General features: G+C 40.6%; 1 protein-coding gene and 1 pseudogene across 3 annotated transcripts in view; one reads left to right on the forward strand and one right to left on the reverse strand.

Moving 5' to 3' along the window:
• Ino80 (INO80 complex subunit) overlaps positions 1-16989 on the reverse strand; it is a 150342-nt gene that overhangs the window by 29572 nt on the left and 103781 nt on the right. For all 3 annotated transcript variants that reach the window (XM_005381275.2, XM_005381276.2, XM_013512574.1), the window contains 3 exons: positions 14036-14176; positions 8155-8380; positions 2225-2352 (listed from right to left, as the gene is read on the reverse strand). In XM_005381275.2, coding sequence (XP_005381332.1) covers positions 2225-2352; positions 8155-8380; positions 14036-14176 — 495 coding nt within the window. The remainder of the gene's footprint in view (positions 1-2224; positions 2353-8154; positions 8381-14035; positions 14177-16989) is intronic.
• On the forward strand, positions 7120-7589 carry LOC102003541 (annotated as a pseudogene).

Raw genomic sequence — 16989 nt, forward strand, 5'->3', positions numbered from 1 at the left:
TGTGCTGGGGACTTTAAAAAAAAAAAAAAAAAAAAAAAAAAAAGAGATAGACAGGCAGCTCTTGGTTTGGATTGCTGTTTTGAGGACTTTTTTTTTATGCAGTCAAGATTTACATTAAACATAAGAGTTTAATCGCCTCTCTTATGATGACCTATAGCTTATTAGCATTTTCCCCTCATTTAGAAATAGATAGCCAGGCATGGTGGTGCACACCTGTAATCCCAGCACTCAGGAGGATAGCACGAATTTGAAGTCACCATAAGCTACATACATAGTGAATTCAAGGCCGCCCTGAACTACACAGTGTGATCCTGCCTTGGAAAAAGAAGACCTACTCATAATATAAACCAGGAAGTTTGTCCTGTTGACAGCACACAAGGTACTAAATACTGTATGAAAAAAAAGAAGCTGGTCATCAATTATAACCTAAACACAACACCAATTACAACTTTTCATTTGAAAAGGTGAGTAAGTACTCATATTGGATTTTTGATAACTTACAGGACTGAATCAGCAGACTGCAGAAAGTATGCCATCATGTTGAGTTAGCATACAAGATGAGGAAAACTTTTCAGGTGGTTTGTACATACAAGTACAGTACTTTTTGGAGAATTAACAAGTGCTGATGCTTCTATCTGGAAAAAGCACCTTATGTCTATGTATGTATTGCTCTCCTTCCCACCCTCACCCTCATTTCCTCTGTCTAGTCTACATGTGTTACATAGGGAATAAATCCATTTGTGTTTTTTGTTTTTTGGTACTGGGAATTGAACTCAGGACCTCGTGCTTACCAGGTAGACACTGCCGCTGAGCTATCTTCCTAGTCCACAGAGAATAAATCCAAGGAGGGTGACATCAAAACCAAACCAAACCACTGTATGAAACCTAAGGCTTAATAATTAAATTGGTATAAAATATCACATCTCTTGCTAAAAGAAGTTACCTCATTAGAACAAGCCTGACACTGAATTTAGATAAACTCACTGCAAAACTTAGTAATCAATCTTGGCTGCCAGAGAGCCTCAAATCCTTCCTTACTGCTACCTTCATCCCTTCTGCACTGTTATGGTCTCTATTCTCTAATTCCCAGATATGGAGGCTCATGGTCCAGTTTCTACTTATTCCCAACACCAGGGCCAGAATATAAAGCCTTCTATTTATAAAACCTAAGGGAAAACATGAGAATATTTATACTCCTGACAACAGGTGCTTTAGCCTTTTGAACTTTCTTGTATTACTCTAATGGTATGTAATTATCTGTTCTTATTCTCACTCTCCTGTTTCTATGGTATGTTCATGACTTCCTCTCCCTCAAATCATTAAGTCACTACTCAGACAAATACAGAGAACCTAAACATGTAAGTAATTAAAGAAGTAAAAGCTGCCTTGCTGGGCGTGGTGGCGCACACCTGTAATCCCAGCACTCGGGAGGCTGAGGCAGGAAGATTGTTGTGAGTTTGAGGCCAGCCTAGGCTACAAAAGGAGCTCAAAGCCAGCCAGTGAACTGCATAGTGAGACCTTGTCTCAAAAAAGATTAAAAAATAAAATAAAATAAGAGCTGCGTTGATATAGCTATGTCTTTCACCACTAAGACTAATGGCTGTAAACCTTTGATGTTAATCAGAATCACTTCAGGAGATTTTAGATACCTGATGCTCAGGTCTCATTCCAAACTTACTAAACAGAAATCTCTGAGGATAAGATCAGACATCAATATTTTTAAAAATTTCTCACGTGACTGCAATATGTAGTTGTGAACCATTACATTACCTCAGGCTGACCAGCTGTTCTATGGGCTTTTTCATAGAAAACTAATCTTCAATTTATTTTCCATAATCAAAGAGACATTTTCAAGAAGATTCCTAGGCTGTGATCTGATCTAAAATTGGAGAATTATTTTCCTAGATTTATTTTTTTTTGGTACTGGGAATCGAACTCAGGACCTTGTACTTGCCAGACAGGCATTTGTGCTGCTGAGCTATATCTTTGACCCATTATTTCCCTAGAAAAGAAAGGTGCTCCATTTCAACTGGATACAGAGAAGGAGGTAGAGGTCCTTGCATACTCTCCATCTGCCAGGAGCTGTTTTTATCTTTTATAGACTAAAATCACTAAGAGGAGTTTTGGGGCTCCTGTTAAGGAAGACTGACAATAGTCATGAACATATGACTCCTCCAAGTTAAATGCCAAGGAATACTAGATTCCCAAGGTTCCTTTCTCCTACCTCCAGCAGGTCTATCATCCTGGTCATCTGGGAATAGATAAGGACCCTATGTCCTTGAGACTTCAGCCGAGTTAACAGGATATCAAGGGCATACAGCTTTCCGCTATCAGTGATGAGGCTTTCCTTTCCTGGGGAGAAAAAAGCAGAAAGAGAAGAAATTTTAATTGAAGCAACAAAATCATTCACTGTAATGCACTGTACGCAGCTAAAAGTACTAGAACTAGGACAATGTTGTCATAAGTACTTCGAAGTGCTCCAGAGGAAGAAAGCAAAGCCTCATTAAATCACAACTACAGCTGGGCATGGTGGCACAAGCCTGTAATATCAGCACTCAGGAGGCTGAGGCAGGAGGATCACCATGAGTTCGAGGCCAGCCTGGGCTACAATACTGAGTTCAAGACCAGCCTGAACTATACAGCGAGACACTGTCTCAGAAAACAAAAGCAAAACAAACAATTACAACTGCAGAAGTGCTCTGGGAAGATACACCCTGAAAAAGGGACATGTAGATTTCTCTCCTAGTTGATGACTCCCAATCAGACATCTATTGCTAGTGTATCTAAAGGTGCCCCCGCTCTGCATTCTCACCTGGGCATACTAGGCACACATGGGCATTTATGAATGATGTCTATGTCATATCTGCTATAACCCAGAAAACTACTTCATCTTTATTCATCTCTCTCTAGATATTTGTTGTGATCATATGCTTATGTCCTGAAAGCATGAGAATGTATAGAAACAAGAACTGCTCCCGTCTTCCCAAGGAGACATGTACACATAAGAAATGCAAAATAAACATACCTATCCTGACCTTTTTTTTCTTTTGCAGTCCTAGGGACTGAATCCAGGGCTTTGTGCATATTAGGCAAGTGCTCTACCATTGAGCTAGGTGCCTACCCGATCGATCTTTTTTATTATTATTATTATTATTATTATTAAAAAGTTATGCATTTGGGATACATAGTGATTACATTCAGCTTAGGGCAGTGATGGCAAACCTTTTATTAGAGCTTTCAATGATAACAGCCTATTGCAGCCTGTGTACCATAGGTTCACCACCACTGGCTTAGGGGTTTGTATATATTGCATCTTGATCACCTTTATCCCCTCTGCACCTTTACCCCCATTTAACTTTAAAAAAAACAAACAAACAAACCCAACAACACACAAAAAAAACACCAAAAAACTCCTCAACAAAACTCGCTCTCCTGGATGATTTCAATAGGTTAGCTGGTAAATGTCATTCATACAAGATATAATTTTTGTTTTGGTTTTTTTTTGGTCTCTTTTTGAGATAGGGTCTCGCTATGCAGTTCAGGCTGTCCTTGAGCTCACTTTGTAGCTCAGGCTGGTCTTGAACTCACAACGATCCTCCTGCCTCAGCCTCCCGAGTGCTGGGATTACAGGCGTGCACCACCACGCCCGGCTATACAAGATATAATTTGGTAAGGGCACCAAGGTTTATGTTTTTATCTTCGGAAAGACTAACTTTGGGTTTGTGAAATGAAGCTGCTTTCACTCAGTAACTTATGCTTTCTCCTTCCTCCTTCCATAAGAAATGATTTCAGCTGGAGATCCAAAGAATAGTTAAACTCACAAGTTTTCATCTTATTCATTCAGTATCATTCAACTTCCATCATATTTCAGGAAGCAGAGTTTCCTGTTTGCAGACTGGTTCACAAACATGCCTTAAACAATTGCTGCCATTAAGAGGGGAAGAGAAGAGGCTTGAGGGGTGGGATAAGTGTATATATGCAAGTGGCTGGGGAACACAAAAAAAGGAAAGAGAAAGGATAGCGATCTCATATTGACAACTAACAACTAAAAGAGAAATTGTTAAGATAAACACACAGTCTTAGTTTTTGGGTTTGAACTCAAAGCTTTTCCTCTGAACTGCAGAGGCTGACTACTGAGAGCAATTGAAAAATTCTCAACCGTCATTCCCACCACTCTGCCAAATGCACAATTGCTGTCTAACCTGAATAAGAGCGAACGTGCAGACAGCATAACAAATCATCAGACACTCTGTTTTTTCTATAAAACTATGGGCCCTGAATGTTTACTCCTCTGCACCACAGCCTGCCTTTTTCCACCTTCGGAACATTGCCAAGGCACATCTCTCTCCCTCTCTACCCCCTCCCCGTCTCTGGCACACACCTTTGTTCAGCCTCTTTGTTTGGTCCTGTTTAGATTACTGGAATGCTCTTCGTTTTGTTTCTCCATAGGCACACAATCAAACCACTACAGCTGGGACAGAAATGACTGCTGAGCTCTCTCTCTGGCACTAGACAAGGACACTGTACAAACTCCAAGTCTCATCAAGCAGCAATATTTTGTTAACAACTTAAAGGGTTTCTTATCAAAATTACCCTCCCCCTTCAACTGGATTGCCAGGGGCATCTTGATTTTGACAGCTCTTGAACATTCTCCACAAACATGCAAATCAGCTTTACACATTGCATTTCTGTGCTCATTAAAAGTGCAAAGCTGAAAATAAAACTACATATTTTCTAGCCAGTGAATGAGATTAAGCAAGCTAAGTTCTTCAGAATTCTGCAAGCTGCTTATCTACTCTCTCTATTCAGATATTAAGGCATACACAAATCTGTCTGGTGCCTCGATTTTGAGAAGTCTCAATGGATTTCTAAATCATGGTTAAATGATTTTGGTACATTCCTGCCTCTTATACCTACTTTACTTGCTAACTAGAATGAAGTGATGCTAGGAATAGAAGAACTCAGATGTACATATACTTATAGCACCCAATTTTTAGGACCTACTAAAGTTATACTGGACAAGAGCTCTAGCTGTTGCTAAACAGGGCATGGAGCCAGGACAAGCACAATTCCCTAGAAATCAGGCTGATTCTGCCAAGTCAAACCAAGGCCCAGCCCCTTCTTTGAAACAGAAGCTCAAAAGATGCTGAAATAAACAGACCTATTTTACTCTCTTAAAATCTTTCCTACAATCCTATGGTGTTTTCATTTAGAAACAGGTTCTTATCGTTCATAGTGACAAAAAAAAGAAAAAGAATATACAGCCCATGGTAGTAAAATTAGGTAACACGTTAAATAGCATTACTGTCTTCCAAGGTAAGGACCCTTCTGAAAGGATTGTACATCTTTCTGGTGAAGCATGGAGAAGCAATCAAGGTGTGAAACCCAGGAGATTTTGGCCAATCTCTCAAGAAGTACAACAGAACCAACACTTCCCAGGGAAACACAGTATGTACAAATATAGAGGAAAGAGAGATAAATACAGGTTCCAGTGACATGACCCCCCCCATCTCCACCCCAGCTAGTGTACAGAGCACAATGGGGTCAGTGAGGAGCTGCTTGGTTCTCACAGTAAACAGCCAGTGAAGCTGGTGCTTTTTATCGATGCAGAAAGAACTCAGACACTTCCTGCTATTTAAACAAGGTCCATTTTTCTTTCAAAGAACAGGAAAAGCCACAAGAGATTCCCACAGCAACAGCAATACGTCTCCTACTCCCGTACTGGGAACTAAAGAGCCAGAGAAGAAGAAATAAGGTGCTATCTGATTCTTTCAATACCCATGCTCACCTCCTGACTGGGACTCTGTGGTTTCCATCCTGGCCTACTTTACACTTGGATTTTCAAGCAATATACAATCACTAGCTGGGCGCGGCGGCGCATGCCTGTAATCCCAACACTCGGGAGGCTGAGGCAGGAGGATTGTTGTGAGTTCGAGGCCAACCTGGGCTCCAAAGTGAGCTCAAGGACAGCCTGAACTGCATAGCGAGACCCTGTCTCAAAAGACAGAAAAAAAAGAAAAAAAAATACAATCACCGACTGCTTTCATGTGTTCTAAGTATCTGAGGCCATATACAATACTGCTTTCATACACTCAAAACAGCATCTTCCAGTAAAAGCACTTCCAAAGCTAACAGGCTGACATGAGGTCCCTTGGTAACAGCTAACACCTAATGGAAAAAACGAATGTTGGGTGTGGTGACACATGCCTGAAATCCCAGCACTTGGGAGAATGAGGCAGGGTGATTACCATGAGTTCAAGGTCAGCCTGAGATATACAGCTGAGTTCAAAGCCAGCCTGAATTACATAGCAAGACTGTCTCAAAAAATAAAAAAACAAAACAAAAAAGGAAAAATCAGGCCTTCAGTACTGGAATCCAGTTATCTCATAGAAACAGCAGATGCTGAACCAGATGTGGTAGTATATACCCATACGTCCAGAACTTGGGAGGCTAAGTTCAAGGCCAGCCTGACTACACAGTAGTCCGAAACTCTATGTAGCCTGATTCCTTCTGGAACCAGATTAACTCTGAAATCAGACTACTGTGGTAATTCTTAGTGACTAGTTTAAAATACTACTCTATTCTGACAAACTAAGTTGTTCACAAAGTGAGCTTCCTCAGATAAAAGATTAACTAGCAATACATGAACCTGACTACATAGTAAAACCTTTTTTCAAAAAAACAAAAAATTGAGAAAATAAATAAAAGCAGATGGTCTCTTTTGAAGACTTAGTTCTAGTTTACTTCCGTTACATGTCAATAAAATAAATATAATCAGATATCAGAGAATGTGGGCAATCAAAGCTAACACTGCAGTTCCACGCTACTGTTCTAGTTTGCCAGCAGGTGTTTAGAACATGAGAGTATGAATCCTGTGTTCAACTTCCTTAAAAGTAGTCTCTCTAAGGCTGGGGATATAGCTCAGTGGTGCAGCGCCTGCCTGGCAAGCATGAGGTCCTGAGTTTGATTCCCGGTATTAAAAAAAATCTCTCTGAAGTGAAGATGAGCTTTTCCTCAGCTGCCACCAAGGTGCTCGATTCCTCCGAGGGAGCTAAGGCTGCTGTGGGGCGAGGCCCTCACTTCATCTGGCGACTAGCACAGCACCTGGCAGCCCACATCATGGCCTCCATCTCTGAGCTCGTGTGCATCTACTCCACCCTCACACCCGAGGTGACTATTATGGAGGATAAGATCAATGCCCTCATTAAAGCAGCTGGTGTCAATATGAAACCTTTTTGGCCTGGCTTGTTTGCGAAGGCCCTGGCCAGCGTCAACATTGGGAGCCTCATCTGCAATGTAGGGACTAGTGGCCCTGCTCTTGCAGCTGGTGCTGCACCTGCAGGAGGCCCTGCCCACTCCACCACTGCTGCCCCAGCTAAGGAGAAGAAGGTGGAAGCAAAGAAAGAAGAATCTGAGGAATCTGATGACATGGGCTTTGGTCTTTTTGACTAAACCTCATTTTGTAATGTGTTCAATAAAAACTGAACAGCAGCTGTTGGTATTGCATTTGGAAAAAAAAAAATAAAGTGAAGATTAAACCTAGTTTCCTTTCAATCCTAGTCCTTGACCCTAGGGGGTCTGGGAATCTGCTAGCATTTTGGCACAAAACACACTCTTTTTCCTCTTGTTATCCCTCTTGTTATCATTCAAATCTGTAGTGCTCCGTGCAAGACACTGTTTACACTACTTAAACCAGGCTCTCTTGAGAGAGACGACATTCTCATTCATTCCACTGGCAATAGCACAAGACAACTGTACTCATTCGACCTGAAGCCTTTCCTACCACTTTTTCCTTCTCTCTCTTTTATTCTGGTACTGGAGATGGAAGAAAGGGCCCAGTCCATGCTAAGCAAGTGCTATACCACTGAGCTACACCCCCACCCCACATTCCCGATCCTGTTTTTAAAGAGCGACATTCCTTTCTCCTTGTCAAAGGACAATATTTAAACACAAATCAAAAAGAAACTATTGCTCCATTCAAGTTATAAATTACTAGTATTTTTACTTATACATTACTAAGGTCAAAAACAAAAAGGAAATAGAACTTTGAAGAACTCCAAATTCCAAAGATGTGAAACTACCACATGGAGTATCTATCTCCCTTCCAATCTCTTTGCCCAGGCTGGAAACATTCCAAGAGAATAAAGAACTCACCTGGAATCCTGATGAATGACCAGCCATTCTGGGGCCTGATGCTCCACAATCCTCCAGGGGGCTCTGGGAAGAACTGGGATCGGCGATTTAGCCAGTCTGCAGCCAGTTCAGGGGCCCCATTGAACAGACATTGCTTGGCTGCCAGACTCCCTCCTTCCTTCAGAACTCGCCTCTCATATTCTGCACTTCGGTCATTGCAGTAAGAATCCAATGGCACTGCGGTGACCTGCAACAAACCACAGAGAGGGCTCTTTTACATTCTGTCATACACATGAAGCCTCTTGGAATGAGATTAACTTTGAAATCAGACTACTGTGGAAAACTCTTAGGTGACTAATTTAAAATACTACTGTATTCTTACAAACTAAGTTGTTCACAAAGTGAGCTTCCTCAGGTAAAAGGTTAACTTGCAATACATGAACTTACAACAAACTAAAGACACAAAGAAAATTGGAGGATGCAGGTAAAGCAAGATACAAGGCCAGCAATCATATACATGTGTACACACCCATCACTTTGCCACCCTGCTTACTGCTGGATAGTGTCCTTGGCTAAGTGCTACTAGCCATACATGCTAGAATAGGAGCTGGAGCTAGTTATTCACTTAAGAATGAAGAGTACTGGTCTTGCACATGTGAAGCGATCTTTAATGCTTTTGTGGCAAAGCTAGCAAGACCTTCAATACTTCTTTCTCTTCTTCCCTAGCCAGGTTTTCTAACTGACAAACCTAATGGAAGATAAAGGAACCTTCTTATGAGTGCTAAATTGGGGAAAAGGAGAGTTGAGAGGGTAGGAGACAGAAGGGAAGCAATTATAAGTAACAGATGCATTTCCTGGCTTCCTGGCTAGAGCAGAGACTCCAACATTCTTTTTTTGTTTGTTTGTTTGGTTTTTGGTTTTTGAGACAGGGTCTTGCTTTGTAGTTCAGGCTGGCCCTGAATTCTCTATGTAGCCCTGGCTGGCCTTGAACTTACAGCAATCTTCCTGCCTCAGCCTCCCAAGTGCTGGGATTACAAGCGTGTGCCAGCATGCCCCACTTGAAACTGCAATACTCTTATCACAAAGCAACTCAATAACACTAATATACTGCATTCTTGGTGGAGTAGGGGGCTCCTAATCAATACAGAAACATGGTTTCATCCTTCTTCAGCTATCTGTGTCTATTCCCAATCTACCAAGCAGCTATGTATTCTGTTGGCTGAGAAATAATCTGATAAGAATCTTATGGATGATGACAAGACTCCTTGCCCTTTGTTAAAATGTAAAGGTGGTGATCATCTGTTACGCTCAGATGACAAAAATACTGCAAGCCCATTACAAGCAGTAAACTGCTCAGAAGAGCTTTGCAGGAAGACTAAGAGATGGGGAGAAACTGGGTGTAAGGAGCAAGAACAAAGGAAGAGATCAGAACATAAAACATCGGTTGTATCCAGCTATGTAGTTCTATTATGGAAGTTAAGCACTTAGGAAAAATTTATCTTGCTATTGTTGTATTTTCATGTCAATCAACTGTTTTCTTTTTTTTCAAACAGGGTCTCATTATGCAGTTTAGGCTAGGCTTTTGAACTCAGTATGTAGTCCATGATGGTCTCGAACTCATGGCAATCCTCCTGTCACAGCCTCCTGAATACTGAGATTACAGGCATGCACCACCATGTCCAGCCATGTCAATCAATCTTTAGGACAGTGGTTCTTAAATTTTACTATGCATGAGAACATGGTTGGGAGATGATGCAAAGTATATATTTTAATACAGAAGAGCTGTGGGATAGACCAGTTGACCAAGGTTCTTAAAAAGCAGTCCAGCATCTCAAGCTAATCACTGAGAAATACTGTCTGCTGGGAACCAGATCAAAGAAAGAACATTTACCAATAACCAGAGTAAAGTACTCTGCCTTACAGAAGAAACAGTTAGTTTGCTGGGAGGCAGTGCCATCTACAGTGCAGATATAAAATTACAAAAGGCCACTGCAAACTGGCCATAGTTCCTAATCCCACCCAGGTTCATTTTAGAAATCAGTTCATCCAGATAATACAGCATCTCTTAGCTCCTTTATCCTTTCCAGAAAGAGTTTGTTTTCTTGCTTCCAATGTATTTGTTTTTCCAACTGATACTTGAGCACAGGTAAAGACAGATGGAAATACAAAGCAAGTTGATAAAAACCAGAGCTCTCTCTGCTATGGCTTGTACTGGCAGACCCTGCGCCACAGCAGACATCTCCAGTGTAGAAGGTGAGTCCCACAACCTCACAACCCACAATTATAAAAATGGTTAAAGCAGCAGTGGCTTAGACTTCAGAAACACAACCAGCTTTATGTATCTCAAAAGGCATGCGTACTCCTGGATGAGTAAAGTATACTTAGTCTTTTCTAATGAGACTGACAGGGCCCAATTTTACACTCGAAGACATATGTTTTTCTTTGCTGGTAGAAAAGCAGAACTCACCTTGACTTACACATAAAATAAGGTCCTGTATTCTCAAGATCAAAGTCTAAAGCCAGAAACACAGCAGGAAGGAAGAGAGAGAGGAAAGGGGGAAGAGTGTTTCTGTCTAGGACTCATTTCTAGGCACTCTTATAGTTAACTTTTTTCCCCAGCTACAAACTTTCACCTAGTTTTCAATTTTCATTTTGCTGATATCTTTCCAAGTTCAGGCCTGAATTCAAGGCATAGTTCTTAGGGAAGTATTTTTTAATGTTTTGATAAGCTTCTTTGCCAAGAGCCCTGGATCAAGATATATGCAGAATCACAGAACGTCATGTTGTAAGTACGTAAGCAGTGTACTTGTGAGGTCCAAAAGAGGGCAAAAAAGTCCACTTCTATTTAGAATAAATCCTGCTTCCAGACAACTCCATTCTAGACACTCTCCCCACTCTGCTAACACCAAGTGGTATTCCTGGTGGCTCAGGAGGGGAGATAAAGCACGATGTACCATTCCCCTCTCCCTACAAATGGAAATGTACACTCTGCAGTTTCACCAAGCCCTGCTTCTTGCTTCATTAACCTCAAAACTACAGTACCTCAAGGAGCCAATCTTCAAGCATTCAAAGCGTCTTCCTGAGAACATGTACATTCCCGCTCTAGCTCTGGGAAGCGTGACCGCTCCAAGCACTTTTGTTTTTTGGTGAGATGAATTCCCAGGTCTTAGTTTATTAACCCTATAGAAACATCATCTCAGCTTTTGATGAAACAGCTCCTATAATTTCTTCCATAGTGACATAATTATTCTGAAACTGACCCTAAAATTTTCATAGCACATGCCAGAGCAATTACTTTCTCTTAATTTAAGTTCAGTTTTGAAGCTTCAAAGGAAATCTCTCTTCCCATACAAACAGGTTAGAAATCAATGGAAGATGAAGTATCTCATGAAATGTTGCCTTATACACACTGTAGGACTGATCTGAAAGGTGAGAGCTATGTTTGCGTACATGAAGTATTCAGACATGTTTCAAATTCTTCTTCCTGTCTTTACAAGCATAGTGTAACTACTCATTTTCAGGCTCAGCACTTGCTAAGTGATGAAACCCTAAACACAAACAGAAATGGGGCACAGGAGGAAATGCAGAGGCTAGGGTGCAGCCTTTTAGCCAAAGGATAAAAATTTTCTCCTGCTCCCTGCTTAAGGACACATATTCATAGCTATTCATAGTTTTCTTTAAGCTACATTTATTGTTCTTTAGGGAAACAGCAGCACCAGACATGGTAGTTCAGACTTCTGTCTGGCTCCTCTGAAAACAATACTGAAGCAGAGCAGCTGCGCTGTGCATGTATGAGCATGTCAGCAGAGTGGGGTTATTCTTGAGAGTTGTTTGTTACAGAGGCTTTGGGAGCACCAACTGCTAACAAGGAATTTTTATGCACATAAATGCGTTATAGGTCCAGAGTGCTCACTATAAAGCACTGGGGCTAGAAGTGAAAGTCTTGATATCCCCCTCCTAGAAAGCTAATCTTCTTCCATTAGGCCACTTGGTATACAGTGATCAGATTAAGAATGAGAGGAAAACCAACCATGCAACTATGAGGCTCAGAGGCTGCCATGTATGGAAGTACTTGGCTTTAGACACTTCCTAGACAAAGTCCATTTCCCTGAATCAATACCAAAAATACTTTGAAAGAACAGGACACACACAAAATCCATAGCTAATATAAACCAAAAAGGTGACAGTGGTGGTAAGGGAATTAAGTTCACATAGCTCAGGACTAGCAGCTAGAAATCTAGCCAGGTGGGAATCAATGGGACTCAGTACCTCACTTCCATGTATTACCTTTCTCTGCATCTGCTGTCTTTTTTTTTTTTAAGGTTAGATTTCACTGTGTAGTTCAGGCTGGTTTTCAACTCACTATGTAGCCCAACCTAGTCTTAAAGTGAATGTCATCCTCCTGCCTCAGCCTCCTGAGTGCTGGGGGCATGTGCCTGGCTATCTTTTGATAAACTTTAAATAAAATAAGGTTTAAAGTTGACAAATATAATGGTAGAAATATATTTCTAAGGAAGACTGAAAGGTGACTTCTTTGAATAGAACTATGAAAATAGATTTGTTAGGTTGAGTGGAGAAACAAGATAAATGGGGATGTAGCTCATTGGTACAGTGCTTGTCAAGCATGTACAAGGTCCTGAGCTCAATCCCAAGTACCAAAAATGAAACAAAACAAAATAAAAAAACCACAGAAGGGTAAGAAATGCAGCCTCACAGAGTACCCTGGCTCCATGAAAGCAGTCTCTTGGAGCAAAATGAAATCAGCTGGGAAGAGGGGAAATGCATTCTTTTCTCTAAATACCGAGTCGGTCGTAACTCTATTCTGCCTCTCTCCCTTCACTCACTTCTCTATGGATGGAAGTAGACAGCCTCTGTCTGACTCTGATCAACAAGGAGAAGAGCAGCCTGGCGCAGTGGCGCATGCCTGTAATCCCAGCACTCCGGAGGCTGAGACAGGAGGATGTCTCGTTATGAGTTCGAGACCTGCCTGGGCTACAAAGTGAGCTCAAGGCCAGCTTAAACTGCATAACGTAGATCCTGTCTCAAAAAGAAAAAAGAAAACAACAACAAAAAAAACAAGGAGAGGAAAGTAAGAGGAAGATGGAGGCAAAGTGAACAACCCTGTGAAACAGTGGCCTTTGCTGCAGCGACACTTGTCTGTGCTGTTTCAATAAACAGGGTAACAGGGAGGGCCTGGGCAGCAGCTTAGAGCAGTTCAGAGCAGAAACCACATAGAAACTACCCTGCTCTGCAAACAAAGAGCATGGCTCCTGAATGGTAAGATGCAACAGTCATTTTTCAGATAGAGCAGACCTGTGAGCCACAGTCCAGGTGAGGCTGCTTAGGATGTAAGAAAGCATCAGACAGAAATGGCTTGGGGCTGGAGTGTTATGTTTCCTTTTGTTACACTGGGACTGAGCTGAGGTGATAGGGCCAGATCAAATCCCCCCATAATCGGGCCCCCTCCTCTGAAAACCCTCAAAAACCTCAATGCAGGTGACAAAGGGCTCCCTCTCCTGGACCCTGCTGTTGGTGATAATCTATCTAACAGATGGCCTGCTCCCTTTGTAGTTTAGAGTCCCTGACTATATGAGAAGAAGCTGTCTCCCATACAGCTACTTTCAAATCCACGCAATTCAAGGTGAGGAAGTGCCATCTTGGGAAGGCCAGGACTGTGGATATGCCCACCCCTCCCCCTCCATACATACATACTTATTTCTGCAATGCTAGAGACTAAACCCAGGGCCTTGCAAAAGCTAGGTAAGGGCTCTAGCCCTGTCCTTTTTAAAAACTAAGGTTTATATGTTTCTCAAGGAGCAAATAGCTTAGAACAGTTCTATTTAAGAAACAGATCCCTTGAAAATTGGTTTATTTCATCTCTTCCCCCTCCTGTGGCACTTACTCGTGGACTGGCCACACACAAAAAAGATGGTAGCTCAGTGAGCAGGCAGCAACGAAGTGAGGAGGTAGCTGATCTCCGCTGATGGATGACCTGGTCTGAGTAGCCACTCACTGCTCTACAGTGGCTGCTGAAAACAAGAGACTGCAAACACAAAAAAAGCAAGTTAGTGCCAAGAACAACTATGCTCAATGAAGCAAAGTGGAAAAAGTGCTACATATTAAGTATCTGACTCAAAGAGCTTTCTTTCTAGCTAACACTATTAATCCTAATAAACAATCACAAATCAAAATCAAGTATGTAATATAATTGAGACCTATATTGACTTCAAATGTGGCTTTAGTCATGCACCTTAAAGCAAACATCATTTTAATTCTAGCTCCTGAAAAGGGAATGTTAATTATAAATATTCATAAAACTTCAGGAGACAAACACTGTTTTATATGGGGGAAGCTGGGTTCCTTCATTATACTAAGGACGCAAACATACATCTTAACAAAACAATAATGACTAACACGCTTTCCTTCAAATTTTTTCTTTTAAGGCAGTTCAGCATTCTGAAATTAACAAAGTACAATGTAATTCTAGCAAATATAACTTTTCTTTACACATAAATATCAACAGAAATGGTGAGGAACAGGAAACCATCTTTTCAGTACCCTTGACAATCATTTAAAAATATAAAATTTTCATTACTATATCAAAAATACATTTTCACAGGCTTTACAGTTCATGTTAAAACTTTGGCTTACAGCTGTTTATATTAAGACTTTAAGTATGGAATGTTCAAATATACAGAGAAGTCCACAGTGAGATCTACTGGAAATGCAGAAGTTCATTACTGCAAATCATTAGTGCAATGTTAGACCTGTTATCTTTGGATCTGCATTCTTGACCACTTCATTTGTTCTACTGGTTTTTCAGTAAGACAGATTGGTAACCTACATAACCATATGGGGGAAGATAACACAAAAGACAGTCTAATTTATACTCTGTTGTAAGGTCAAGAAAACAAGCTACAAGATCAGAATAGCGACTATGGCCTGCTGCAGGACCATAATTGCTGTAATTCCAGTAACAAATCTCTTAGAGGCTTCTTTGTTCAGTACATACATGTTCTCCCATTCATATGGGCCTATTTTACACAGTGCTTAAATCTCCTCAGGTAAATTAGTCCCTCAGGATCATGGTTTCAGAGAAGTCATCTCAAGTTGTCAAATAGGACATATACATCATTACCAGCCTCCATGAAATGAATCAGTATATTCTAAATAATGGTCACATACAAACTCAAGACTTCAGCTATTTTTTCAGAGGGGCAGGGCTCCCTTCAGTGTTTTCTAATCACAAAGTATGGAAGTTTTTTATAACACTTTATTACACTGGTGAGCCCATAAAACTTTGACATGTTTTGCCTATTCTGTAGTGGCTTAGGTCCCTGTCATTACTCAGAGAAGAATTTCACCCTTCTGGTAAGTTTTCAATTGGTGTTTTCATCTTGCTGGTATCTCACTGATGTTCATCATCCACTTTTCTATATGGGTACACCCATTATTATCTAAATACCTTTTGTGAGGATCATTATCATGACTGTTGGGCTAGGTGTCATTCTGTTTTCCAATAATGAATACAGACAGCTAGGAATATTACCCCCAAAATCCTACCGTTAATACAAAAAGGAAAGAAAAAACAAAAACAAAACACCAAAAAAACCCCAACCAACAAACAAAAAAATCTAAACAAACAAAAAGGGCAATCAGGTTTTTATTACTGTTTCGTAAAAGCAGATTTCTGACATTAGCAATAACTCCTCTTGCCCTTCCTTGGGTTTGAGAGATGCAACAAGCCTACCAATTTCTGTTCATTTCAGCCAGCTACAGGAATAGTTTGGGATGTGAGCTAGGATGCCCCCTGCCACGTAGACCATGCCTATGCAGGTGGCTGAGGTAGCAACAGTTGCTGACCTAAAAACAAATGAATTATTTATTAATGTCTAAAGAACAGGAACTCCAAAATCTCTGTCCAGAATCTGTGTCAGTTACCCTCATTTGGAGTATTTTCTTTTTCTTTTTTTTTGTCTTATTTTGAGACTGGGTCTCGCTCTGCAGTTCAGGCTGGCCTTGAGCTCACTTTGCAGCCCAGGCTGGTCTCAAACTCACAATGATCCTCCTGCCTCAGCCTCCCGAGTGCTGAGATTATAGGCATGTGCCACCATGCCTGGCAGTATTTTGAGTATTTTCAAATGGCAAAATTCAGCAGAAATCTGTTTCTTACTACATTCCAAGAATGTAAATGTAAAAAAGGTTACAGAATGTTCATCTCTTTTAATTCCTTCCCCTCAACAACACAGTTATTACTAAAAAAGGGAGAGAAAAGTCGTCTTATGGATTCTTAACAAAATGTCCGGTTACTTTTTTTGGAAAAAGTCTATCTACCAATAATTCTATTTCCAGGTGGTCATTCTCAATTTAGAACACATTTAGTGGTCTTACATGTGCTAAGTTCAATTGGTACTGTTATTGGAAGTCACTTATTCAAGGCAATTTACTGCTTTCTGATTCTAGCTTTGAAAGAAAACACAAAAACCAAAATATATCTCACTAGTTCAAAATGCTCAATATATATAGCATTTGCTTCAGAGAAATCCTACTACTCTTGGAATATTTTTCAAATATATATTTTTATAGGTTATTTTCTCTTAACATTAGTTCCATCAAGTCTTCATTAGTACAAGAGGTTCCTGGTACCACACTATCCAAATTTCCCTTCACATAATGACATGAATTGTTAAGACACAAAAATGTAATGCTCAGACAAAGGATATTAAATACCATTGTGTAAGATGCTTGAAGGGTAAGAATAAAAAAGGAGGGTTCATTACTTTAGTCTATTTTGGCCACAAAACGTTTTTAGAAAAAAGTAAATAATGTCACACTATGGGGGATGTGATTTGTTTT

Source organism: Chinchilla lanigera, unplaced genomic scaffold (genome assembly GCF_000276665.1).
Source record: "Chinchilla lanigera isolate Chin_1 unplaced genomic scaffold, ChiLan1.0 scaffold00015, whole genome shotgun sequence".
In the NCBI taxonomy this organism is placed as follows: Eukaryota; Metazoa; Chordata; class Mammalia; order Rodentia; family Chinchillidae; genus Chinchilla; species Chinchilla lanigera.